The sequence below is a fragment of the Marmota monax genome, unplaced genomic scaffold (genome assembly GCF_021218885.2).
Source record: "Marmota monax isolate L192 unplaced genomic scaffold, Marmota_monax_Labrador192_F-V1.1 WCK01_AAM20220418_F8-fsc00192, whole genome shotgun sequence".
NCBI classification, from domain to species: domain Eukaryota; kingdom Metazoa; phylum Chordata; class Mammalia; order Rodentia; family Sciuridae; genus Marmota; species Marmota monax.
In genome coordinates this window covers 2,833,815-2,856,611 of record NW_026693786.1, presented here as the reverse complement: position 1 = coordinate 2,856,611, position 22,797 = coordinate 2,833,815, and the positions used below count along the sequence as shown (strand labels likewise).

General features: G+C 35.2%; 1 protein-coding gene across 11 annotated transcripts in view; it reads left to right on the top strand.

Annotated features, from left to right (window-relative positions):
• Positions 1-22,797, top strand: part of Atrx (ATRX chromatin remodeler) — a 231,630-nt gene that overhangs the window by 93,746 nt on the left and 115,087 nt on the right. For all 11 annotated transcript variants that reach the window (XM_058584904.1, XM_058584905.1, XM_058584910.1 and 8 more), the window contains 3 exons: positions 3,230-3,323; positions 13,507-13,609; positions 15,494-15,715. In XM_058584904.1, the coding sequence (XP_058440887.1) occupies positions 3,230-3,323; positions 13,507-13,609; positions 15,494-15,715 (419 nt within the window). The remainder of the gene's footprint in view (positions 1-3,229; positions 3,324-13,506; positions 13,610-15,493; positions 15,716-22,797) is intronic.

The following is a 22,797-nucleotide window of genomic DNA, read 5'->3' as shown; positions in this document are numbered from 1 at the left end:
TTTTTTTATTGTAAAATGTATGCAATTTAAAAGTTACTATTTTACCCACAGAATTCAGTGCCATCATATTTTTACACAACCATCACCACTGTATATCTCCAAAATTTTATCATCATATATATATGTGTGTCTGTGTGTGTGTGTATGTGTGTATGTATGTACTGGGGATTGCACTCAGGGGAACTCGCCCACTGAGCCACATCCCCGGTCCTGTTTTGTATTTTATTTAGAGACAGGGTCTTACTGAGTTGCTTAGTGTCTTAGCTATTGCTGCTGGCTTTGGTCTCGTGATCCTCCTGTTATAGCTTTCCAAGCCATTGGGATTAGAGGTGTGCACCACTGCATCAGGCTCCCAAAGAGAATATTATACCCATTAAATAGTAACTTCTAATTTCTCTCTTCATCCTCCCCCATAAAAATCGTTTTTAGTGTTTATATCCTATATTTTTAGCTAGAACGTAACTGATTCTGATCCTAAGTTAGAACATTTAAAAATTTTATTTTGAAATAATTTTAGATTTGCAGAGTGTTGTGCACATAGTGCATATTTCTCATATACTTTTTCATCTCACTTCCCTGATTTGTTCTTATACTTATCATAGTATAATTATAAAAATCAGGAAATTAATATTGATATGGTACTACTAAGTCAGGCTTTGACAAACCACACCTGTCAGCCAAATCTGATTCTGCCTGTTTTTATGAATAAAGTTTTACTGGAACACAGCTATGTTCATTCATTCACTGTTTTCACATGTACAATGGCAAAGTTGAATAGAAATGACTTGTTTTAACAGAGATCATATAATCCATAAAGTCATAAAACATTTTCTGCCCTCTGAAGTAAGTTATATATCTTTTTGAAATATCATTAGTTTTTCTACTAGTATCCTTTTTCTGCTTCAAAATCCAATTCAGGATCCCCATTGCATTAATGTATAATGTTTCCTTGCAATATTTCCTCAGTCTTTTCATTCATTATGACTGAGCTTTTGGATAGTTTCAATCCATTCTTTTCTATTCTGTTACTTGATATGTATTTGTTCAATGGTTTTCATTATTAAAATGAGTTGGCTATGCATTTTGATAAGAATACCACATAAGTGGGCTGTGAATGTGGCTCAGTGGTAGAGCTCTTTCCTGACATGTCCTGAGTTTAAGCCCCAGCACAACAAGAAAAAGAAAGAATACCACATAAGTGATGATTTGCACTTATTAAGCACATTATATCGGGTATATAACATCAATATCTTTTTTACTGGTAATATTAACCTTGATTATTTGGCTAAGTTGGTGTCTACAGATTTTTTTCCCACTATAAGGAAAATATATTATTTTTGTATTTGTTTGTAATGAATATTTTATGGGAAAATGAGACTGTGCAAATACCCTATTTCTCATTGTTTTTAAGCACACTAATTTTTGCATCCATCTTGCATGAAGCAGTTATTACTGTGGTTGCCTATTAATGGTTTTGTGTCTTGTTACTTCTACATTTATTGTCTGAAAGGAATAAGTGTTTCCTCCTATTTATTTACTCCTTGCACGTCTTATATGCATATGAATTTAGTGATTTGTTTTTAATTTAAAGAACTCTTAATTGACAAAATAATTGTACATGCATATTTATGGGGTACACCATGATGTTCTGATTATACATACATTGTATAATGATCAAATTAGGATATTTATTTAGCTTATTTGACATCTCAAACATCACTTCTTTGTGGTGAAAACATTCAAAATGATCTCCTAGCTATTTTGAAATATATGCAATATTGTTAACTATAATTACCATTCTGTATAGTAGTCATCACACTTCCTCTTTCTATCTAGTTGTCATTTTTTACCCACTAACTAGTTTCTTCCCATCTTCTCTTACCTATTAACCTCTCCTGCTTCTGGTAACTACTATTCTACTCTGCTTCCATGAGATCAGCTTTTTATGAAATCCACTACTAGAAAATTTATTTTAGTGCTCTAATTGTTCCAGCTTTGGCTATTGGGAGCCCTTCAAGTTGGAGCCTATAGCCTAATATCATTGAACCTTTTCTCATTTGAAAACTGCTCTACTTTCTGGCACTATTAAAAGGTTCTATATTCATATTTTCTTTGTATTGGTTTCTTTGGCCAGAAAGATTGGTCTTCTGGAATTTATATGCCTCTGTCAGTTTGACAATTGTGATATCAGAAATGAGAGAAGAAAATTGGGATTTTTTTTTGATAACTCTAGACGCAACATGAAGGATCCCTTTTATTCCAGTGCTGCTGCTGGAAAACTGACAGTTTTCCTGTCAGCACCCTCTGTATAGTTTTTAATTCATTGTGCTTTGTGGTCAGAACCAGGAAACAATGAAAATAACACATGACACTCATAGCTGTCATGTCCCTTTCCCTTAGTTACAGAGGGGTCATTATTCAGATTTTGATTGTACTTGCCAATCTGCCTACTATGGTTTCCCTTTCAGAGTCTGTAGGTGCTTAGCACACCGTGTTTAGCAATGCATAGTTTTAGTTGTTATCATTGGTGAGAGAGTTTTGACCAGTCTACTTTGCTTGTTTTAAATGGCAAGATTTCTTTTTTGTTAATTCACCTTTAGTAATTCTGTATTTTATTGACTGCTAAATTTCATTTAGTCAATCCATATACAAGTGAATACTTACATTTTGATCTTGAGCTATAATTTTATAATAATATTTTCAATACATTCAAATTCATAAACATAAGTTTAGTATCCCTTATCCAAAATACTTGGCATCAGAAGTCTTTTTTACATTGGATATTTTTAGATTTTGATATATTTGCACATATAAATGAGATAGCTGGGCCATCAAACCCATGTCTAAACATGAAATTCATTCATATTTCATATATAGTTTACACAGATAACTTGAAGGCTTGAAGGTAGTTTTATGCAGTATTTTTTAGTGTGTTTGTATTTAAACTCTGACTCATCATGAGTTTACATGAAAATTTTCACTTTTGGAGTCATGTTGACATTTAGAAACTTGGATTTTGGAACATTTTGAATTTCATTCACATTTTCAAATTAGGAATGTTCAAACTACTATTTAAATCATTACCTGGTATATTCTATATGTTACAGTACTAATTCATGTGTATATTACCAATGTTAATTTATAATATCATAAAAATGAAGTTATTGACAAATAATTGAATTGTGCTTCTGTCATAAAATATTTAATAATTGAATTTTTTTAATTTAAGTGAGCAGTGAAGAGTCAGAAGAGTCTGATTTTCAGGAGTCAGGAGTTAGTGAAGAAGTTAGTGAATCTGAAGATGAACAGCGACCTAGAACACGGTAAGTATAAATAGGGTTTTCAAAAATTTAAGGAATTAACCTGAATGACCATGCTTTCAGATTATGTGAAGAATGACTACTATTACCAATAAAGTCCAGTAAATCCAAAGTATAATATTTTTATTTGAAATTAGTTTTACAACTATTGATTTAAAATTTGTAAACATATTTGCCAGGCATGGCGGCGCACTCCTGTAATTCCAGCAGCTTGGGAGGCTGAGGCAGGAGGGTCGCGAGTTCAAAGCTAGCCTCAGCAATGTAGTGAAGCCCTAAGAACCTCAGCGAGGCCCTGTATCTAAATAAAATACAAAATTAGAGCTGGGGATGTGGCTCAGTGGTTGAGTGCCCCTGAGCTCAATCCTCAGTATTCCTCAAAAAAAATAAATAAATAAATAAAATGTATAAATATATTTTACTTGTACCTCAATTGTGTGTTCTAAACGTTTTGTTTTTCAATGTGCAAAATCACTGCTGACTGAAATTTTTGGTTGTTACAGGAAGGGAAGTTATTGTGTAATAGATAGGAGATTCTGTGCACAAAACTCTTTTATCTAACTTTCTATTGACTACTTCATTCATGCCTTAAGTTTCCTCATGTATAAAATTATGGGTTATAACATACTTGTACTTCTGGTCATTAAGTGAGGCAGCGCATAAGAAAGGCTTATATTATTACCTACATTGCAAGTAGTAATTGCTTAGTGAATGCAAATAATTGGTATTAGTATTAGAGTAATAAATATGTATTTGTTTTTTCAATATGTGCAACTGATGATCTAGATTACTAGTTATGTCAAATTTTAACTTCCTTTTTAGCATGTTTTTAGATAATTCTAACCATTCTAAATTTGTTTTATTTTTCCTAGAATAACATTTTTTAAAGAATTTAGCCAGTGAACTGTTTTTGTTTGTATGAAAGTATACATGCATGTCTTTATAGACGTGTATTTGTGTTTAGGTGTTCTCAGAAATTTGAGACTTTTTAGGTGAATATTTTTAGGCTGTTCTCAATACAGAAGTGTATTAATCTTAAAGAAAGTACAATAAGATAACCATAAGAGTTTTTAAAAAATATTGGAGAAAGCTGGGGCTGTATCTCGGTGGCAGAGCGCTTGACTAGCGTCCATGAGGCAATGGGTTCAATCCTCAGCACCACATAAAAATAAATAAATAAAGGCATTCTGTCTCTACAACTACAATTTTTTTTTTTTAATATTGGGGATATAATTCACATAAAATGAAATTCAACATTTTACAGTGGTCTTAAAATATGTACAAAGGCTGGGGTTGTGGCTCAGTGGCAGAGGGCTTGCCTCACACATGTGAGGCACTGGGTTCGATCCTTCGCACCACACAAAACTAAATAAAATAAAGATATTGTGTCCATGTATAACTAAAAAAATATTTTTTAAAATGTGCAAACTTCTGAATCACCTCCCCTGTATAGCAAAAGCTCACTTTTTTATGAAAGGAGTCTCCTGCAGGCCTCTGAGCCGATGTCCCAGCTCCCAGCCTGGCCTATAGGGTTTGGTTCTCCCCACCCTGAGCTCTGACTTCCTCCCCATATACATCTCTCCTGCCTTCCCTTCCAGCATTCATCCCCCAGGGTGCTCTCTTCCCTGGAACTCTGACATTTCCCCACACCAGCCTCTCCCTGGGTCAGGGCCCCCTGCTCTGTATTTCCCAGGCTCTATTTCCACAGCCTGGCTAAGCCTCTATTCAGTTGTTATGGCTTGTTTGATTGTTCCCATTCTATGTTTGCTTAATTTTTGTTCTCACTAGATGTTAAGCACTTGGTGGCCAAGACCATGGTGTGTGCAATATACTTTTGTATGCCAAATGCTTGGCACATAGTAGGTGCCAAATAAATGCTGACTGAATAAAAATACATAGAATATGTTCAAAGGTATATAACTATTCCTAACCATCTGATTTCAGAACATTTTCATCACTGCTGAAAGAAACTCTGTACTCATTAGTAGTCATTTTTATTCTCCTTGACCCATCATCTCTTAATAAACATAAAAAATAAAAATAATCTTTTTATTTCTATGGATTTGTTTATTCTGGATATTTCCTATGAATAGTTCATATCATATGTGTCCTATTTTTGAGTGAATTGTTTCACTTAGCATAATGTTTCCAAGGTTCATCCATGTTGTAGCTGTATCAGCACTTCATTACTTCTGTTGTTTTTGTTTGTTTTTCAGTGCTAGAATCCAACCTGGGTAGAGCATTTGCACAAATGCTCTATGACTGAACTCTGTCCCCAGCCCACTTCATTATTTTTTAAATTATTATAAGATATACATATCATAACATTTGACATCTCAACCATATTAGTTTTGTAGTTTAGTGTTCTTTTTTTAGCTTGTGTCTAGAACTTTTTCATCTTACAAAACAAACTCTGTACTCATTAAATAATAATTCTCCTTTATCCTTTTCTCCCTTCCTCTGTCATCTACAATTCTTCTGTCTCTATAAGTTTACCACATACTGTATTTGTCATTTTGTGACTGTTGATTTGACATCATGTTTTAGAGGTTCATCCATATACATATTATAGCATATATCAGAATTCTTTTATTTATATGACTGAATATGTATAATACCACAGTTTATTTATCCATTTATGGGCACTTGGTTTGCTTCTACATTTTGGCTGTAATGCTAATATGAAGACTGGTGTACAAATACTTCTTCAAATACCTGTTTTCGTACACTGTGGTGGCATGCCGCAGTCTGGCTGGGCACAATCAGGAGCCACTTGTCAAAAGAAACTAACTTTATTTTTAGAACCACACACGACAAACAAAATAGTCTCTCAGGAAAAACCCTCAGAGCCTCAACTGCCACCACCGGCTTTCCCCAAGCCTCTCTCTCCCCCACAAGCTTCTCTCCACCTCCCACAATCCTCCTGCTCTTGAGGCCGATTGGCTGGGTCACGTGGGCGGAGCCAAAAAAGTCCCCCAATGAGCAGCTCGGTGGTCTGAAAGGGCAGGGAAACAGTCCAATGAGCATCACCGCAGAGGAGCCAATCAGCTAGATGTTGCTGGGGCCGCTGTGAGCCAATCATCAGCCAGCAGCTGGAAGTTTGCTGGCAGCTGGAAGTTTGCTGGGGCCCCTTTGGCTGTGGCTCTCAACATCTCCCCCTCTCTGTTTAAACAACAAGCATGTGGCTTAGGGACCGTGCCTGTTAGGCAGTCCAATTCAACATATGGTCCTTACCCGTCATCGGATGAACTGACCTCTAGGCGTCAGCCTCCTGTCTTAGGTTGGTACCACTGCAATTGGATCATACCCGTCACTGACTACCGGTCCAGCATACAGCCATACTTGTGGATAGGCCTTTGCACCTGTGGGGGGGTGAGGTTCTTTGCCTCACCTCTGTTGGCCCCCAAATTTTAGACCATCACTAGTAGAGGAGGATGCATGACATTAAGCCAATTGAGGGCTCCTTTGAAAAACTGTACCACCGGTGACATCATCAGCAAAAATACCCCAACACTACCATAAGTCGCTGCACCAACAGATAGTTCACAATGCATACAGGTGAGCTCACAATGTGTCCAGGCAAGTTCTGCAAGCAGTTCAGTGATGGCTATTGTAGAAGCTGTAGATTGGTTTTATCTTTGACTTCACCAGCACTGGGATGAAGATAGGAATTCTGGCAATAATGGCTAAAGAAAAAATTATGTAACATTACAGAAGGCACTAAAAGAAAACAATTTTCTTAACAATTTACATTGTCTTCACCGGCACTGGGATGAAGATAGGAATTCTGGCAATAATGGCTAAAGAAAAAATTATGTAACATTACAGAAGGCACTAAAAGAAAACAATTTTCTTAACAATTTACATTATCTTTAAGAGAATTATTAAATATAATGAAAAGGAAAGGTGAAAGTAAACAGATCTGTTAACCTTCTTTTTTGTTTACATATTAAAACAATCCTCAACAGTTGTTTACCCAATTTAAATTAAACCATATAAATCACGTGAAAAAAAAATATTTGGATCCATTTTATCATGAGCGCTCATCATATATGATATATGGACATACGTACATTCAAACATATAACACAAAACACAAGTGTGCACACATAATATAATACATACAACACATAACATTATAGTAAAGGCCTTATAACTTTTTACAGGTGAAATCTCCATTGCAATGTTTAAAAACTCTATAGTCAAAAAATAGAACTGATCAGCAAAACATTAACCTAGGTCTGTATGAGCTCAAAAAACAAAATAGAACTTCATGATATGGCAAAGGGCAATAATAAAATAGATAGGGGAAATCCTACCAGCATCTTCAAGAGATACTATAGCATTAACTACATACTGACTATCAGAAAATAAATTAAATACAGAATCTTTAAACATCACAAAAGCTTGTAAAACTGCATTAAGCTCTACCTTTTGAGCTGATTGTTTGGGTACTAAAAATGTAAAAGTTTGATCAGGGGTAACTACTGCTGCTGTACCATTATTTGACCCATCAGTGAATATATTTGGAGCATTCATGATAGGTGTTTTTCTTGTCATTTTTGGAAAAATTACAGGATGCAATGACCGAAAAGACAATAAAGGATTAGATGGTAAGTGGTTATCAAATGAAACATTAGATTTGCACATGATTATTGCCCAAGTATTTAACTCATTAGCTAACTCATCCATTTGATTCATAGTATATGGAGTAATAATTTTATTGGGAGAAATTCCAAACACTCCCTTTGCTGCTTTTATTCCTTTGAGTATTAATTGTCCTACAGCCTCAGGATACCTAGTAAGAATAGTGTTAGGAGAATAAGATAAATGTATCCATAATAATGGACCTTCTTGCCAAAATACTCCTGTAGGAATATTTTTTGTTGGTAGTACAATAAATAATAAAGGCAAACTTATATCAATTCTATCCAAATGCATATTTTCCATATATGTTTCAATGATTTTTAATGCCTTTCTTGCTTCAGGCGTTAACATTCGGGGTGAATTTGGATCTGATGGACCTTTTAGGATATCAAATAAAGGTCCCAACTCTCCTGTTGGTATACCTAAATAAGGCCTTATCCAATTTATGTCTCCTAATAACTTTTGAAAGTCATTAAGTGATTTGAGTTGATCTACTCGTATTTGAATTTTTGGTGGACGGACCATGGTTGAGGATAATAGAACTCCTAAATAATTAATTGGAAAATTTAATTGTACTTTATCTATTGCTATCTCTAGATTATAATTTTTTAATAAGTTTGTAAGTGTGGCATAACATTCTAGCAATGTGTTTTTAGCTTTGTGTGCTAATAATACATCATCCATATAGTGAAATATTTGTAGTTCAGGATTTTGATTTCTAAGTGGCTGGATTACTTTGTTAACATAAATTTGACACATAGTTGGGCTGTTAGCCATCCCTTGAGGGAGTACTTTCCATTCATATCTCTGATCAGGACCTTCATGATTCAGTGCAGGGATAGTAAATGCAAAACGTGGACTATCCTCAGGATGAATTGGAATTGAAAAAAAACAATCTTTAATATCTATAACTAAAACATACCAGGTTTTTGGCAAAGCAGACAACTGAGGAATCCCTGATTGAGCAGGTCCCGTAATAACCATCTCATTATTAATGGCTCTTAAATCTTGCAATAATCTCCATTTACCAGATTTCTTTTTGATGACAAAAATGGGAGTATTATGGGGAGATACAGAAGGTTGTATATGTCCTTCTGCTAATTGTTGTTTGACCAGGTCATGGGCTGCTTGTATCTTTTCTTTAGTCAGGGGCCACTGAGGAACCCATACTGGTCTTTCTGATTTCCAAGTAATTTTTATTGTCTCAGTGGCCCTTTCTGAAAATCCAACCCATGTCTGTCTGTTCCTTGATCTATTTGTATTGGTGCTGCTATACCTTGTTCTTGTTTTTCTAATCTTTTTCCTTTCCTAAAACCTTGTCTAGTCATAATAGTGGGTGCATTTTGGTTGATGTTATTTGTTAATGTCAAACCTAATTGATCTAGGACATCTCGTCTCCATAAATTTACGGGAAGATGATCCAATACATATGGCTGTATAGTTCCTTCACATCCTTCAGGATCCTTCCAATCTAATACCATTGCACTTCTATGGGGATTAGTCGCCACTCCTAGGCCTCGAAGCGTTTGAGTGGCTTGTTGTAATGGCCAATGTTTTGGCCATTCTTGACGAGAGATGATGCTAAGGTCTGCGCCTGTATCCAGTAGCCCATTAAATTCATGTCCTTGAATATTTAGTTTTAGCATGGGGCGAGAATCTAAATTTAAAGAAAGCATAGCCCAATTTACACCTGTGGAGCCTAATCCCTTGGAACCTCTTTCTACAGTACGACTGGAAAATTTATCATGTAGGCTGGGTATTATTAGTAACTGTGCTATTCTATCTCCTGGTGAAATTACTGATATACCCTTTGGAGAACTGGCTATAATTTTTATTTCACCTTCATAATCGGGATCAATTACCCCAGGACTTATCATAAGTCCTTTTAGAGTAGAAGAGCTGCGTCCCAATAATAAGCCTACTGTTCCTTTGGGAAGAGGTCCTTTCACCCCTGTGGGAATGATTTGAACTCCCATCTCTGGAGTTAGTACTGCTCTGGCGGAGGCGCAGATGTCCAACCCTGCGCTCCCTCTGGTTTGTCTGATGAGGGATCTGATGGACAATGTGTCCTGGGCACTACCCTGATGGGGTTGCTGGGTTCCTCCAGTGCTCCGTATATTTGTGGTTTTGGGCCCCGGAGCATTGGGCCCCCCTGTCCGTTTTTTGGCAATGGAGCCCAATGCCTTTCTCCACGATATCGTGGATAAACACCTGGTCCTTGTTCGTTTTTTGATAATGGTGGTTTGAGAACGGCATTCATTAGCCCAATGTCTCCCTCTACGGCATCGTGGGCAAATACCTGGTATTCTACTCCTTTGATACCTAGTTTTGTTAAACCCTCCTCCAATGGGGCAATTCCTTTTAAAATGTCCTGTTTGTTCACAATTGTAGCATGTTCTTGGCCTGGCATCTAAAGCCTGTTTTACTGCAGCTGCCACAATTTGCCCTTGTTCATTAATGTCTCTGGCATCTAAAGCCTGTTTTACTGCAGCTGCCACGACTTGCTCTTGTTCATTAATGTCTCTACATAATTTAATATATGTGTTTAAATCTTCATGTTTCCATGGTCTAATGATATCTCTGCACCAAGGATTTGCTTGCTCATAAGCCAGGTGTTTTAGTAATGGCATTGCTTGTTCTGTATTCCCCAAAACTCTGGTAGCTGTTTGAATAAGCCTATCTACAAATTCAGCATAAGGTTCATTAGCTCCTTGTATTACCTTAGATAATTGACCTTGTAAACCTCCATGTCCTTGTAAAGTCTTCCATGCCTTAATTGCATCTGCAGCAATTTGTGCGTATACGCCAGGATCATATGCAATTTGTTGCTGCTGATCCTCATAAGGTCCCTTTCCTAACAACATATCTAGATTTCTCTGAGGATAACCAGCTGCTGCATTTCGCCTAGCCGTCTCCTTGCAAAATTCCTCATTGGTAACCTTCCATAACAGGTATTGTCCTCCATTTAGCACAGCTTTACACATATTAGCCCAATCTGCTGGCGTCATGTTCAAGTTGTTAATGGATTCGACCAAGCTTACAGTGAAGGGTGCTTGAGGACCATAGGTTGTTACAGCCTCTTTTAGCTGCTTCACTGTTTTGAAATTTAAAACTTGGTAAAATCGCTGCCCTCCTGCCTCAAATACAGGGCATGTTAATATTTGAGACCTTGTCTCAGGATCCCAACTATCAACTGCGGGGGTTGGGGGCCTCCCAGCATATGGAGGTGGCGCTGTTAGTTGGACACTTACGCCCTCTGGTGATAGAAAGGTGTTAGTAGCAGTCTCCTGTAGATGTGGTGCTGTTGGTTGGACACTTACACCCTCTGGTGATAGAAAGGTGTTAGTAGCAGTCTCCTGTTGTAACTTTCCCCCTGATGGCTTTTTCTGTTTTACACTTTCTTTCTCTGTCTGACTAGCTTGAGAGGCCTTCTCTTTTACTTGAATCTTTTCCTCTGTCTGACTAACTTGAGAGACCTTCTCTTTTACTTGAATCATTATGTCTTCTCCTTCCTCTACCATTGTCTGAACTGAAGGCTTTGGACTAAGCAAACAAGATACGAATGTCCACAATGGCAATGTGCCAACTGGCAGAGTCCCTGGGCTTTTCTTTTCTATTCTTTTTAAATCTTCACCATGATGGTTCCATTGTGATATATTTAACAACTCCTCCTTAAAAAGCCATGGGCTACATTTTTGTATTGTATCAACGTATGCCCTGATTGTTCTTGATTTTACTGAGATGCCTCCTTCCTCTAACAATTTACTTAACACTCTTTCAGTTTGTTTTTTACTAATTTCTGATCCCGTATTTCTACTATAATCCAACCCAACAAGATAACGCCTAACAAAACTGAAACTGAGTGAAACAAAATTGGAACAACACAAAATCATTATAATAGCCTCCTGAAATGTCCATCCGTCCTTTCTCCCTATCTGTTCCTCAGATGTGAGCGGTTTTTCTTCCATCTTACACATCTCCAGGGACAGGCAACTTAAAACAAAAGTGAAACAAAATAACAAAAGAAGAATCTTAAAATGGCTACCCATCCTCTCGCCCTGCCCTCAGGGGCGAGCAGTTCACTTACCCTCAGTCGCTCCCCGTGCGAGCCACCAAATGCCGCAGTCTGGCTGGGCACAATCAGGAGCCACTTGTCAAAAGAAACTAACTTTATTTTTAGAACCACACACGACAAACAAAATAGTCTCTCAGGAAAAACCCTCAGAGCCTCAACTGCCACCACTGGCTTTCCCCAAGCCTCTCTCTCCCCCACAAGCTTCTCTCCACCTCCCACAATCCTCCTGCTCTTGAGGCCGATTGGCTGGGTCACGTGGGCGGAGCCAAAAAAGTCCCCCAATGAGCAGCTCCGTGGTCTGAAAGGGCAGGGAAACAGTCCAATGAGCATCACCGCAGAGGAGCCAATCAGCTAGATGTTGCTGGGGCCGCTGTGAGCCAATCATCAGCCAGCAGCTGGAAGTTTGCTGGCAGCTGGAAGTTTGCTGGGGCCCCTTTGGCTGTGGCTCTCAACATCTCCCCCTCTCTGTTTAAACAGTGGCACATGCCTCTAATCCTTTCGGCTAAGGAGGGTGAGGCAGGAGGATTTAAGTTCAATGCCAGCCTCAGCAACTTAGTGAGACACTGTCAAAAAACAAAAAGGACTGGGGGTATATCTCAGTTGTAAAGCACCCCTAGATTCAATCACCAGTGCAAAGGAAAAAAAAAAACTGTTTTCAGTTCTTCTTAGTATATATAAGTATAATAGGGTATATAATAGTATATATCATATAATGGGATTGCATCATATGATAATTATACTTTTAATTTTAGAGGAATCTCTGTACTCTTTTCCAGAGCAGCTGCACCATTTTACATTTCCACTAATAGTGCTCAAGGGCTATATTTTCTCAACATCCTGATTAGCACATTATTTTCTGATTTTGGGGGGAGTCTGGATTAATATAGCTTTGTATACCAATTTGTAAGCCTGGAGATATATTTCTTACCAGATGTCAAGCTATCATTTAAAAAAAATCTCATTTATTTTGAAGAAAGTAGAATCTAACTTCTGTAATCTGCATCAATTGTTTATTTATGCATACATACGTACGTACATAATACATACTGGGGATTGATCCTAGGAGCACTTTACTACCAAGCTACATTCCCAGCCCTAGAAACTGAGATTTACTTCTTTATTAATGATGGTGAAGGTTGGAAAATATATACATGCATACATACATGTAGACACACATGTATATATGTATGCTGTGTTATATAGGCCATTTGTATTTTTCACCATAAAAATGTCTTAATGTTACTTTATATTACTACTTGTATACCAAATGTCTGGTGAATACGTCAAAGTGTCAAAAATTGGATTGAAATTAGAATTTTGGCATCTCCTGTAATACCCACTTTAAACCTGAGATTTTTTTTTTTTTTTTGGCTTGTCTTGTTTTTAGTCTTAGCATTTCCAAAGTAGTACATAATTCTTGAAATCTCACCATGAAGTATTTTATTTTGCATTTAAAATTTTCTTCAGGTCTGCAAAAAAGGCAGAATTGGAAGAAAATCAACGGAGTTATAAACAGAAAAAGAAAAGACGACGCATTAAGATTCAAGAAGATTCATCCAGTGAAAACAAGGTAGCAATGATATTTAATATGTGCTTGAATTAAAACTGGTACAGTACACTATAATAAACAGGAGTTACATCTCTGTGTTCAATCCTTGATGGCATTGTACTTGCTTATTTTACACTTGTAGAAGTATTGAATATATACATATTTATAAGTGTTAATGTATTATCATTTTTAACCAGTACCTTAATTTCAAATGGATGTATCATACCACTCTAATTCTTTTTTAAAAAAATATTTATTTTGTAGTTGTAGTTGGACACAATACCTTTATTCCATTCATTCATTTTTATGTGGAGCTGAGGATTGAACTCAGGGCCCCACACATACTAGGTGAGAGCTCTACTGCCGAGCCAAAACCCAAGCCATATTTATGTTCTTTAAAAAAAAATTTTTTTTAGTATTTATTTTTATGTAGTGCTGAGGATTGAACCCAGTGCCTCACACGTACTTGGCAAGTGCTCTACCACTGAGCTACAACCCAGGCCCTTGATACTTGTATTCTTGATAATTGCCATTCTGACTGGAGTGAGATGGGATCTCAATGTAGTTTTAATTTGCATTTCTCTATTTGCTAGAGATTTTGAACATTTTTTCATACATTTTTGACCATTCGTATTTCTTCTACTTTGAAGTGTTTGTTCAATTCCTTTATCCATTTATTGATTGGGTTATTTATTTTCCCGGTGTTATTTCATTTCTTTGTAAATCCTGGAAATTAATGCCTTATCTGAGGTACAAGTGGTAAAGATTTTCTCCCATTCTGTAGGATCTCTATTATTCTTGATTGTTTCCTTTGCTGTGAAGAAGCTTTTCATTTTGATACCTTCCCATTTATTGATTCTTGATCTTACTTAATTGTGCTTTAGGAGTCTTATTGAGGAAATCAGTTCCTAAGCTGACATGTTGGAAAGTTGGGCCTACTTTTTCTTCTAGTAAGCTCAGGGTCTGTGTTCTAATGTCTTGGTCCTTGATCCACTTTGAGTTTTGTGCAAGGTGAGAGATAGGAGTTCAATTTCATTCTATTACTTGTAGATTTCCAGTTTCCTGGCATTATTTGTTGAAGAGGCTATCTTTTCTCCAGTGCATGTTTGTGGTGCCTTTGTGTAGGGTGAGATAACTGTATTTATGTGGGTTTGTTTCTGTGTCTTCTCTTCTCTTCCATTGATCTTCATGTCTGTTTTGGTGCTAGTGCCATGCTCTTTTTGTTACTATAGTTCTATAGTATAATTTAAGGTCTGGTATTGGTGTAGTTGTTTTCAAATTAGTTTGTTCTTGATAATTTTTATTCTGAGTTGAGTCAGGTGAGATCTGAATGTAGTTTTTATTTTCACTTCCTTGATGCTAGGATTGTTGAACATTTTTCATGTATTTGTTGGCCAGTTGAATTTTGCCTCTTGAGAAGTGGTTGTTAGTTCTTTTGCCCACTTATTGATTGGGCTATTTGTGTTTTTGAGTTCTTTATATATTCTGGATATTAATCCTCCTTTGGAGGAGCAGGTAGCAAAGATCTTTTCCCATTCTCTTGGCTCTCTTTTTATGCTATTGTTTCCTTGCTGTACAGAAGCTTTTTAATTTTGTTGCTGTCCAACGTATGGATACTTGGTTTTATTTGTTGTGCTTCTGGAGTATTGTTATGAAAGTTGGAATGTGTGCCAGTATGTTGGAGTGTTGGGCCTGTTTCCTTCTAGCATTTGCAAAGTTTCTGGTCTAATCCTAGGGCTTTCATCCTCTTTAGCTGTTTTATATTGATAATTCTTTATTAAGTATAATTGTAAAAGTTTTCAACATGTTTTATTGCTACTTTCATTGGTATATTATTGAGTATAATAAGAAGTTGGTAAATTTGAACAACTGTACTATTTACCTTTAATCATTTTTACTCTATAGAGCCATTCTGAAGAAGAAGTCAAAGAAGAAGAGGAGGAAGAGGAAGAGGAGGAAGAAGATGAAAATGATGATTCTAAGTCTCCTGGAAAAGGCAGAAAGAAAATCCGGAAGATTCTTAAAGATGATAAACTGAGAACAGAAACACAAAATGCTTTGAAAGAAGAGGAAGAGAGGCGAAAACGTATTGCTGAGAGGGAGCGTGAGCGAGAGAAATTGAGAGAGGTAAAAAAACCAAAAATAAACCACCTTATTTTTATTTGATATATTACTTTCATAGATATATGTTGTGGATGTATTTTATTATTTCATGAGTAGAGTATTGTAATCAACCACAGATTTTTTAAATTCGATTTTCTAACTCGGCAGTGCTTTATGCAACCTCAAAGTTCTCATTAGGTTATATTTGTATAATTAGGTTCATGAAAAGAGCTGAGATTCTTGAATGATCACTGAAATAATGGTGATGTATTTGGGTAGGAAAATGTTTAAAATTTACTTTTTACACCTGTAAAGGATTTGAGTTTTTTAATGACCTTTATATTTTAAATATTTTCATATATACAGGTAAAGAGAATAGTACCATAAATATACATCTATCTATTATTCTGGCTTCACCCTTTACTAACACAGGGTTGATTTTAAAAAATTAGTCATTTTTGTTTTTGTGTAGCACAAAGTAATTGTATATGTGGTTTATAGTGTGATATTTCAATACATGTATAGTGCACAATGATTGGATCAGTACCTTTGTCACCTCAGACATTTGTCATCTCATTATGTTAACATTCTGTATGCAGTTTTTGTTATGATTATTAATGCATATTTACTGTATAACTTTATGGGTTTCACTGTGATAAGTGTGTATATTGTGCTTTAGTCATGTGTACCTATCACTCTTTTGCCTCTCTTTCTTTCCTTTGAGTCTTTGGTCCCTACTAGTCCCTCTTTTACTTCCAAGTTAGTTTGCTTATTTAGTTTCAAAATGTGAAAAAAAAAAGTACAGTATTTGTTGTTTTGCATCTGGCTTATTTTCCTTAACTTGATGTCCTACTGTTCCCTCTATTTTCCTGCAAATGGCATGATTTTGTTTTTCTTTATGGCTGAGTAATATTCCATTGTATATATTTTATTTATCCACTTCTCTGTTAATGGGTACCTTGGCTGATTGCATGTCTTGACTTCATGAATACTGCTACAATGAATATGGGTATGTAGGTGTCTTTTTTATTGTGCTGTGTTCATTGTTTTTTTTAAAATATCTTTATTTTATTTATTCTTTTTTTTTTTTGTGGTGCTAAGGCTCGAACCCAGTACCTCACACATGTGAGGGAAGCGCTCAACCACTGAGCTGCAACCCCAGCCCTTGAGTTCATTCTTTTTTCAGATAAATACTCAGGAGTGGTATAGCTAGATCATATGTTCTACTTTTAGTTTTTTGAGTAACCTCTATGCTGTTTTCCTCAGTGGTTGTACTAATTACATTCCTTTTTTTAATAATAGTCATTCTGACTAGGATGAGATGTAATCTCTATATTGTTTTGATTTATATTTTCCTGATGGCTAAATATTTTGAACTTTTTCATGTATTTATTGGTCATTTGTGCTTCTTTTGAGAAGTGTCTATTAAGATCATTTGACTGGGCGAGTCTTATTTCATCTGTTTACTTAACTTTTGATTTTTTTGGAACAAATACCAGAAATCAAATCATGCAAATACTTGAGAATATGATGTTAAACAATTAGGACCTTTAACTATCACTATAGTACCATTATTCCTTATTTTGTTTAATTTCTTCACTTACTAACAAACATTGTAGTGATTTTAAAAATTGTTGGAATAAATCAGTATCCTAACAATGTCCAGCTAGATATTCTGTTGCCTTTGGATGCAATGTCTCTTTATCTATTTGAATCTCTAATTTTCCTCTTATTTTCTCTTTTTTTTCCCTTTGCATTCTTACATCTAATGTGAGGAATGAGATTGTATAGAACTTCCTATTAGTTTTGCATGTTGCAAAACCAGGATTTAGTTAGTTTTTTTGGCTCCCATATTTCCTTTAAACTTGTAGTTAAATGTAGAGGCCTGATTAGATTCAGTTGTGTTTTTGGCATTAATACAGATGGTAGTATGTGCTACTTCTTGCATCTCACTAAAAGGTACTTTGAATCTGGTAGCTTTTTTGTTAATTGTGTGTATGTGTGTGATGTTGTAGATTTATCTTTGGGACAATCTCCCACTGAGTAGAACCCAGCCCTTTAAAAATTTTACTTTGAGACAGAGTCCATGTACTCTTAATTGATTTATCATGTTTATTTTCTAGTTAAATTTGTATGCTTATTAAATTGAATACACACCCTTTGTTATATATACTCAAATTGTTATATAAGGGTATATACCATGAGTGTCTACCTAAGAGGCAGTGACCATCAATTTTTGTGTTAGCTGTTTCTTTTTGTTTTTACCTGTTTCTCTTAAATGTGCTTATAATGCTGTTTTTTTTTTAATTTGTACCTGTAGACATTTCTCTTTATATGAAAGTTAAGGTTTTATCTCTCGTCTGCTACCCCTCAAAGATCACTTTCTTCCTGCCATTTTCCCCTGAAAGGTTATGTTACAATGCTTGGTTGAACATAGCAGATTCACATTGTACATACTGCTGTGTAGCAAACAACCCACATATACACATGTGTACATATGTAGATATGTGGATTACATTTCTTTTCATGAACTTCTTTTGTTTGCTTTTTCTAGGTTTATATTTATTATTAATTTTCAATCTTTTCAGCAGAACCCCAGAATTTTTCAATAAGTTCAGACACATTAGGTGATTGATCTGTGTTAGTTTTTTTTTTTTTTCCTCCTTGGAAGTGTCACCAGTGTAGCTTTGTTTTCCTACTCTAATTTGGTCTGCTTTATCTGCTTTCATAATTATCCTGGGAATTCCCTCACCTATGTCTTCTTTTGAATCTCTTATTCTCTGGATCCTGTGTTTCAATGTGAATCTTACAAATTTTTTTTTTTTTACTTGTAGATGGATAGAATACCTTTATATGTATATTTATTTATTAAAAGCCAACTTTTATTATTTATTTACTTTTTATGTGGTGCTGAGGATGGAGCCCAGGGCCTCATCTGTGCTAGGCAAGGGCTCTATTGCTGAGCCACAATCCCAGCCCACTTCTTAACATTTTGAAGCGTGTCTTTCTCTAGACTTCACTGGACAATTTTGGAAATTTGGTATGTTTATTTCTTATTTATCCTTTCTATCAGTCTTTTTGCTTTCACTCCAGATTTCTTCCTAACTATTCCTATTAATGGATGAACCTTTTGCATTTTATAATGTCTGGTGCTCATTGATTTCCTCCTCTTTGGTCACTTTTGTTTCAGCTTTCCCTCCTATGTCATTTGACACTTGTCTATACATGTTCTACCTTTCAAAGTTTTCTTGATATTTTAAAACATTTCTGCTAGCATCTTGCTATGTACTTGTGATGAATTTTTTGTTCTTTCCTGTTAATTTAGTGCATTTAATACAGCACTTTTAACCAGTTCCAGTGTTTTAACCAATGTAGAAAATTCCTATGGTTTGGTGTAGACAGAATCTATTTATATTTCCAATACTGTATTTGTATCAATGAGTTTTGGCCGTTATAATTTTATGTAGCTGACACCCCCTTAAAATTAAGATGTGGAAAACTTTTATCACTACTCCTCGGTCAATCCTGAAACTTCCTGTCCCCCTAGCCATACTAACCAATCATTCACGTTCATCACTGTAGATTCAAAGTTCCATATGCATAAAATCATGTAGAATCTTCTCTCCCATATGGCTTCTTTTCTAGGTAAGAATTCTGAGATTCATTTGTGTGTTTTTTTTTTTGTATACCAAAACATTTTGTTTTTATTATCCAATACTATTCCATTGTATGAATATGCCACAATATTTTTATCTGTTCATCTGTTGTGATACATTTGAATTGTGTTTAACTCAAGAACCAAGCTATTATAAAGGTTTATACACAGATATTTGCATGGGAAAATGTTTTCATTTCTCTTGGAACAGTACCTAGGAGTTGTGTGGCTAGGTCATGTGGTATGTGCATATTTAACTTTATAACATACAGCATTTGAATTTCCACCATAAATGTACGAGTGAGTGTTCCAGTGTCTTTACATTCTTCACCAGCATTTGTTATTATCCATTTCTAAAATTTTAACCATCCTGATTGTTGTTTAATGTTATTTCTTTTTTTGTATTAATTTGCATTTCTCTCATTACTAGTGATTTTTCAATATCTTTTCATGTGCTTTTTGGGCATTTATATATCCTTGTGTCTATTCGAATATCTCTTTTCCTTTTTCATTGTTTTTTGGTGAGTGTTTTGATTTATTTTTTTCTGTAATATTTCTTACATATTTTGCATACAAATGACCTTTTCTGTTTATGTATCACAAATATTTTCTCCACTTTTTCTTTTTTCCATGGCTACTCTGATAAAAGCCATGTTGAATTTTGATAAAGTATCACCAGTTTTTCTTTTATTGCTTTCTACTTTTTGTTTCCTATTTAAGAAGTCTTTGTATTCCCCTCATTTGCAAATATATTTTCTCCTGTGGTGTAATGTAGAAGCTTTATAGTTTTGGCTTTGAATTTTGTATTATGTATGATCTTTCTCATGTTACATTTTTTGTGTCACTGGGGATCAAAACCAGGATATTATGCATACTAAGCAAACACTGAGGTATATCCCCAGGCCTTTTAATTTTGTTTTGACATGGGGTCTTATTAAGTTGCCTAAGAGGGCCTCATATGTGTTCCTCCTGCTTTTAGCCTCCCCAGTAGCTGGGATTACAGATGTCTGCCACCATGCATGGCTTCATCTTCCTCTTTATTAAATAATATGCGTTATATGGGTCAAGATTCATGTAGGTAAACTGGTTGTTCCAGTATCATTTTTTTAAAACACTTGTTTCTTCGTTGAATTAGTTGGCATTCGTGTCAAAAATCACTTCATCATGTATGTATGGGTCATTCACTCTTTATGTTCTTATGCCAATACCACAACTGTCTTGTTAAGTGTAACTTTATAGTAAGTCTTGAAATTAGATACTATAGCTCCTCTAAATTCCTTCCACTTTTTCAGAATCATTTTGGCTATTCTCAGTTCTTTTTATTTTCATATAAGTTGCAATGTTATGGTGCCAATTTTTGTCATGGAATTTTTCCTGGAATTGTGTTGGAATTTTAGGTCGGGTGGCTAGAATTGACATTTTTTTTTTTTGTATTGGGGAATTGAATTTATGGGTACTTGGCTACAGTTTTGTATTTTATTGAGAGATAAGGTCTCATTGAATTGCTTAGCGCCTCACCATTGCTGAGTGAGGCTTTGAACGCATGATCTTCCTATCTCAGCCTGCTGACCTGATTGAATTGCAGGTGTGTGCTATTGCTTCTGGCTCAGAATTGACAACAATGTGTTGATTCTTGTCACTCTTGTCTCCATTGATTTAGGTCCCTATTATCTCTTAGCAATGTTTTGTAATTTGCATTCTATAGATTTAATACTAGTTTGTTAAATTTACCCCTATGTAATTCCTATTTTTTGATATTATAGTAAATGGAATTTCAAGTAATTTTGGTATAATGACTATGTGTTACAAGTCCTTGCTAAATTTCCTTAATAGTTATAATAGCTTTTGGTCAATTTTTTATCATTTTTATTTCATAAATTCTTTCAGATTTTCTTCATATTCAGTTTGGTGTCCATAAAGAAAATTCATTTTGTTAATTCATTTCCAAACTATCGAGCATTTATTCCTCTCTTGAAATTAGAAATAGATGCTGAATTTCATAATGTTCTTAAAATTATCTCTTATATTGATCAACATAGTCTTGCATCTCAAGAATAAATTTTGGGGGCTGGAGATGTGGCTCAAGCGGTAGCGTGCTTGCCTGGCATTCGTGCGGCCCGGGTTCAATCCTCAGCACCACATACAAACAAAGATGTTGTGTCTGCCAAATACTAAAAAATAAATATTAAAAAAAAATAAAAATAAAAAAAATTGGTGAACAAAATTGTTTAAAAAAATAAATTTTGCTTGTTTATGGTATATTGTTTCTTTATGTATTTTATATTCTTTTTACTAATATTTGAATATAGTTTTTATCTCATGTTAAGTGGAGATAGTAGATTTCTTTTTTTAAAATATTTTTTAGTTGTCAATGGGCCTTTATTTTATTTGTTTATATGTGTTTCTTAGTATCAAACCCATGATAGGCAAGCACTCTATCACTGTGCCACAAGCCCAGCCCCTCTAGATTTCTTTTCTTGGAATGTCATTGTGTGGTATTCATAATTGAGTAATATTATCCTCATAGAAAGTGAGTAGGGATGTATTCTCATCTCATTTATCTTATTTATATATGTATTTATTTATTTTGTATTACTTAGGATTGATACTAGGGTCTTATAAATGAAAGGTAAGATCTCTACCACTGAGTGATATACCCAGCTATTTTCAGATAGGGTCATACTGAATTGTCTAGGCTTACTTCAATCATGCAGTCTTCCTGCTTCAGCCCGTGGAGTCACTGGAATTAAAGGCATATGCCACTGTACTTGGCCTGCTTATCTTCTTAAGTGTTTGCAAGATAGATACATTTTTATATTTGTCTTGCTTATGATTTTAGAGGAAATGCTTTCTGATTTTTCTATGTTCAGTATGTTAGCTTTGGGTTTGCTATAGCCTTTATAATGTTGATATAACTTCTTTTTATCCCGTTTCTTCCACCTTTGTAACAAGAATAGGTGTTGGATTTTTTGAATGCTTTTTCTGCATTATTTGAGGTGATTATATGATTCTTGTCCGATTTTTATTTATGCTGTGATTATACTTACTGATTTGCATATGTTGAACCAATCTTGAATCCTTGCCATGAAGTTCATTTGATCATGGTGTAGTATCTTGTTCAAATGTTTTAACATTAATATGATAACACAGGTTGCTAATATTTTATTAAAGATTTTTTCCATCAGTGTTCACCAGGGATATTCCTCTGTAGTTTATTTTCTTGATGTGTCTTTGTCTTATGTTGGTATCAGGATGATATTACGTTGCTTTATTTTTTGTTTCATGGAATAATTTGAGAAAGTTTGCATTAGTTCTTCTCTAATAGTCTGGTAGAACTCTTGTAGAATACATCTGGTCCTGGGCTTTTCTTTGTTGAAAGGCTTTTACTCATGTTTCAATTTCATTACATATTCATCTGTTCAGGATTTCTCTTACCCCCCCTCTCTTTTTT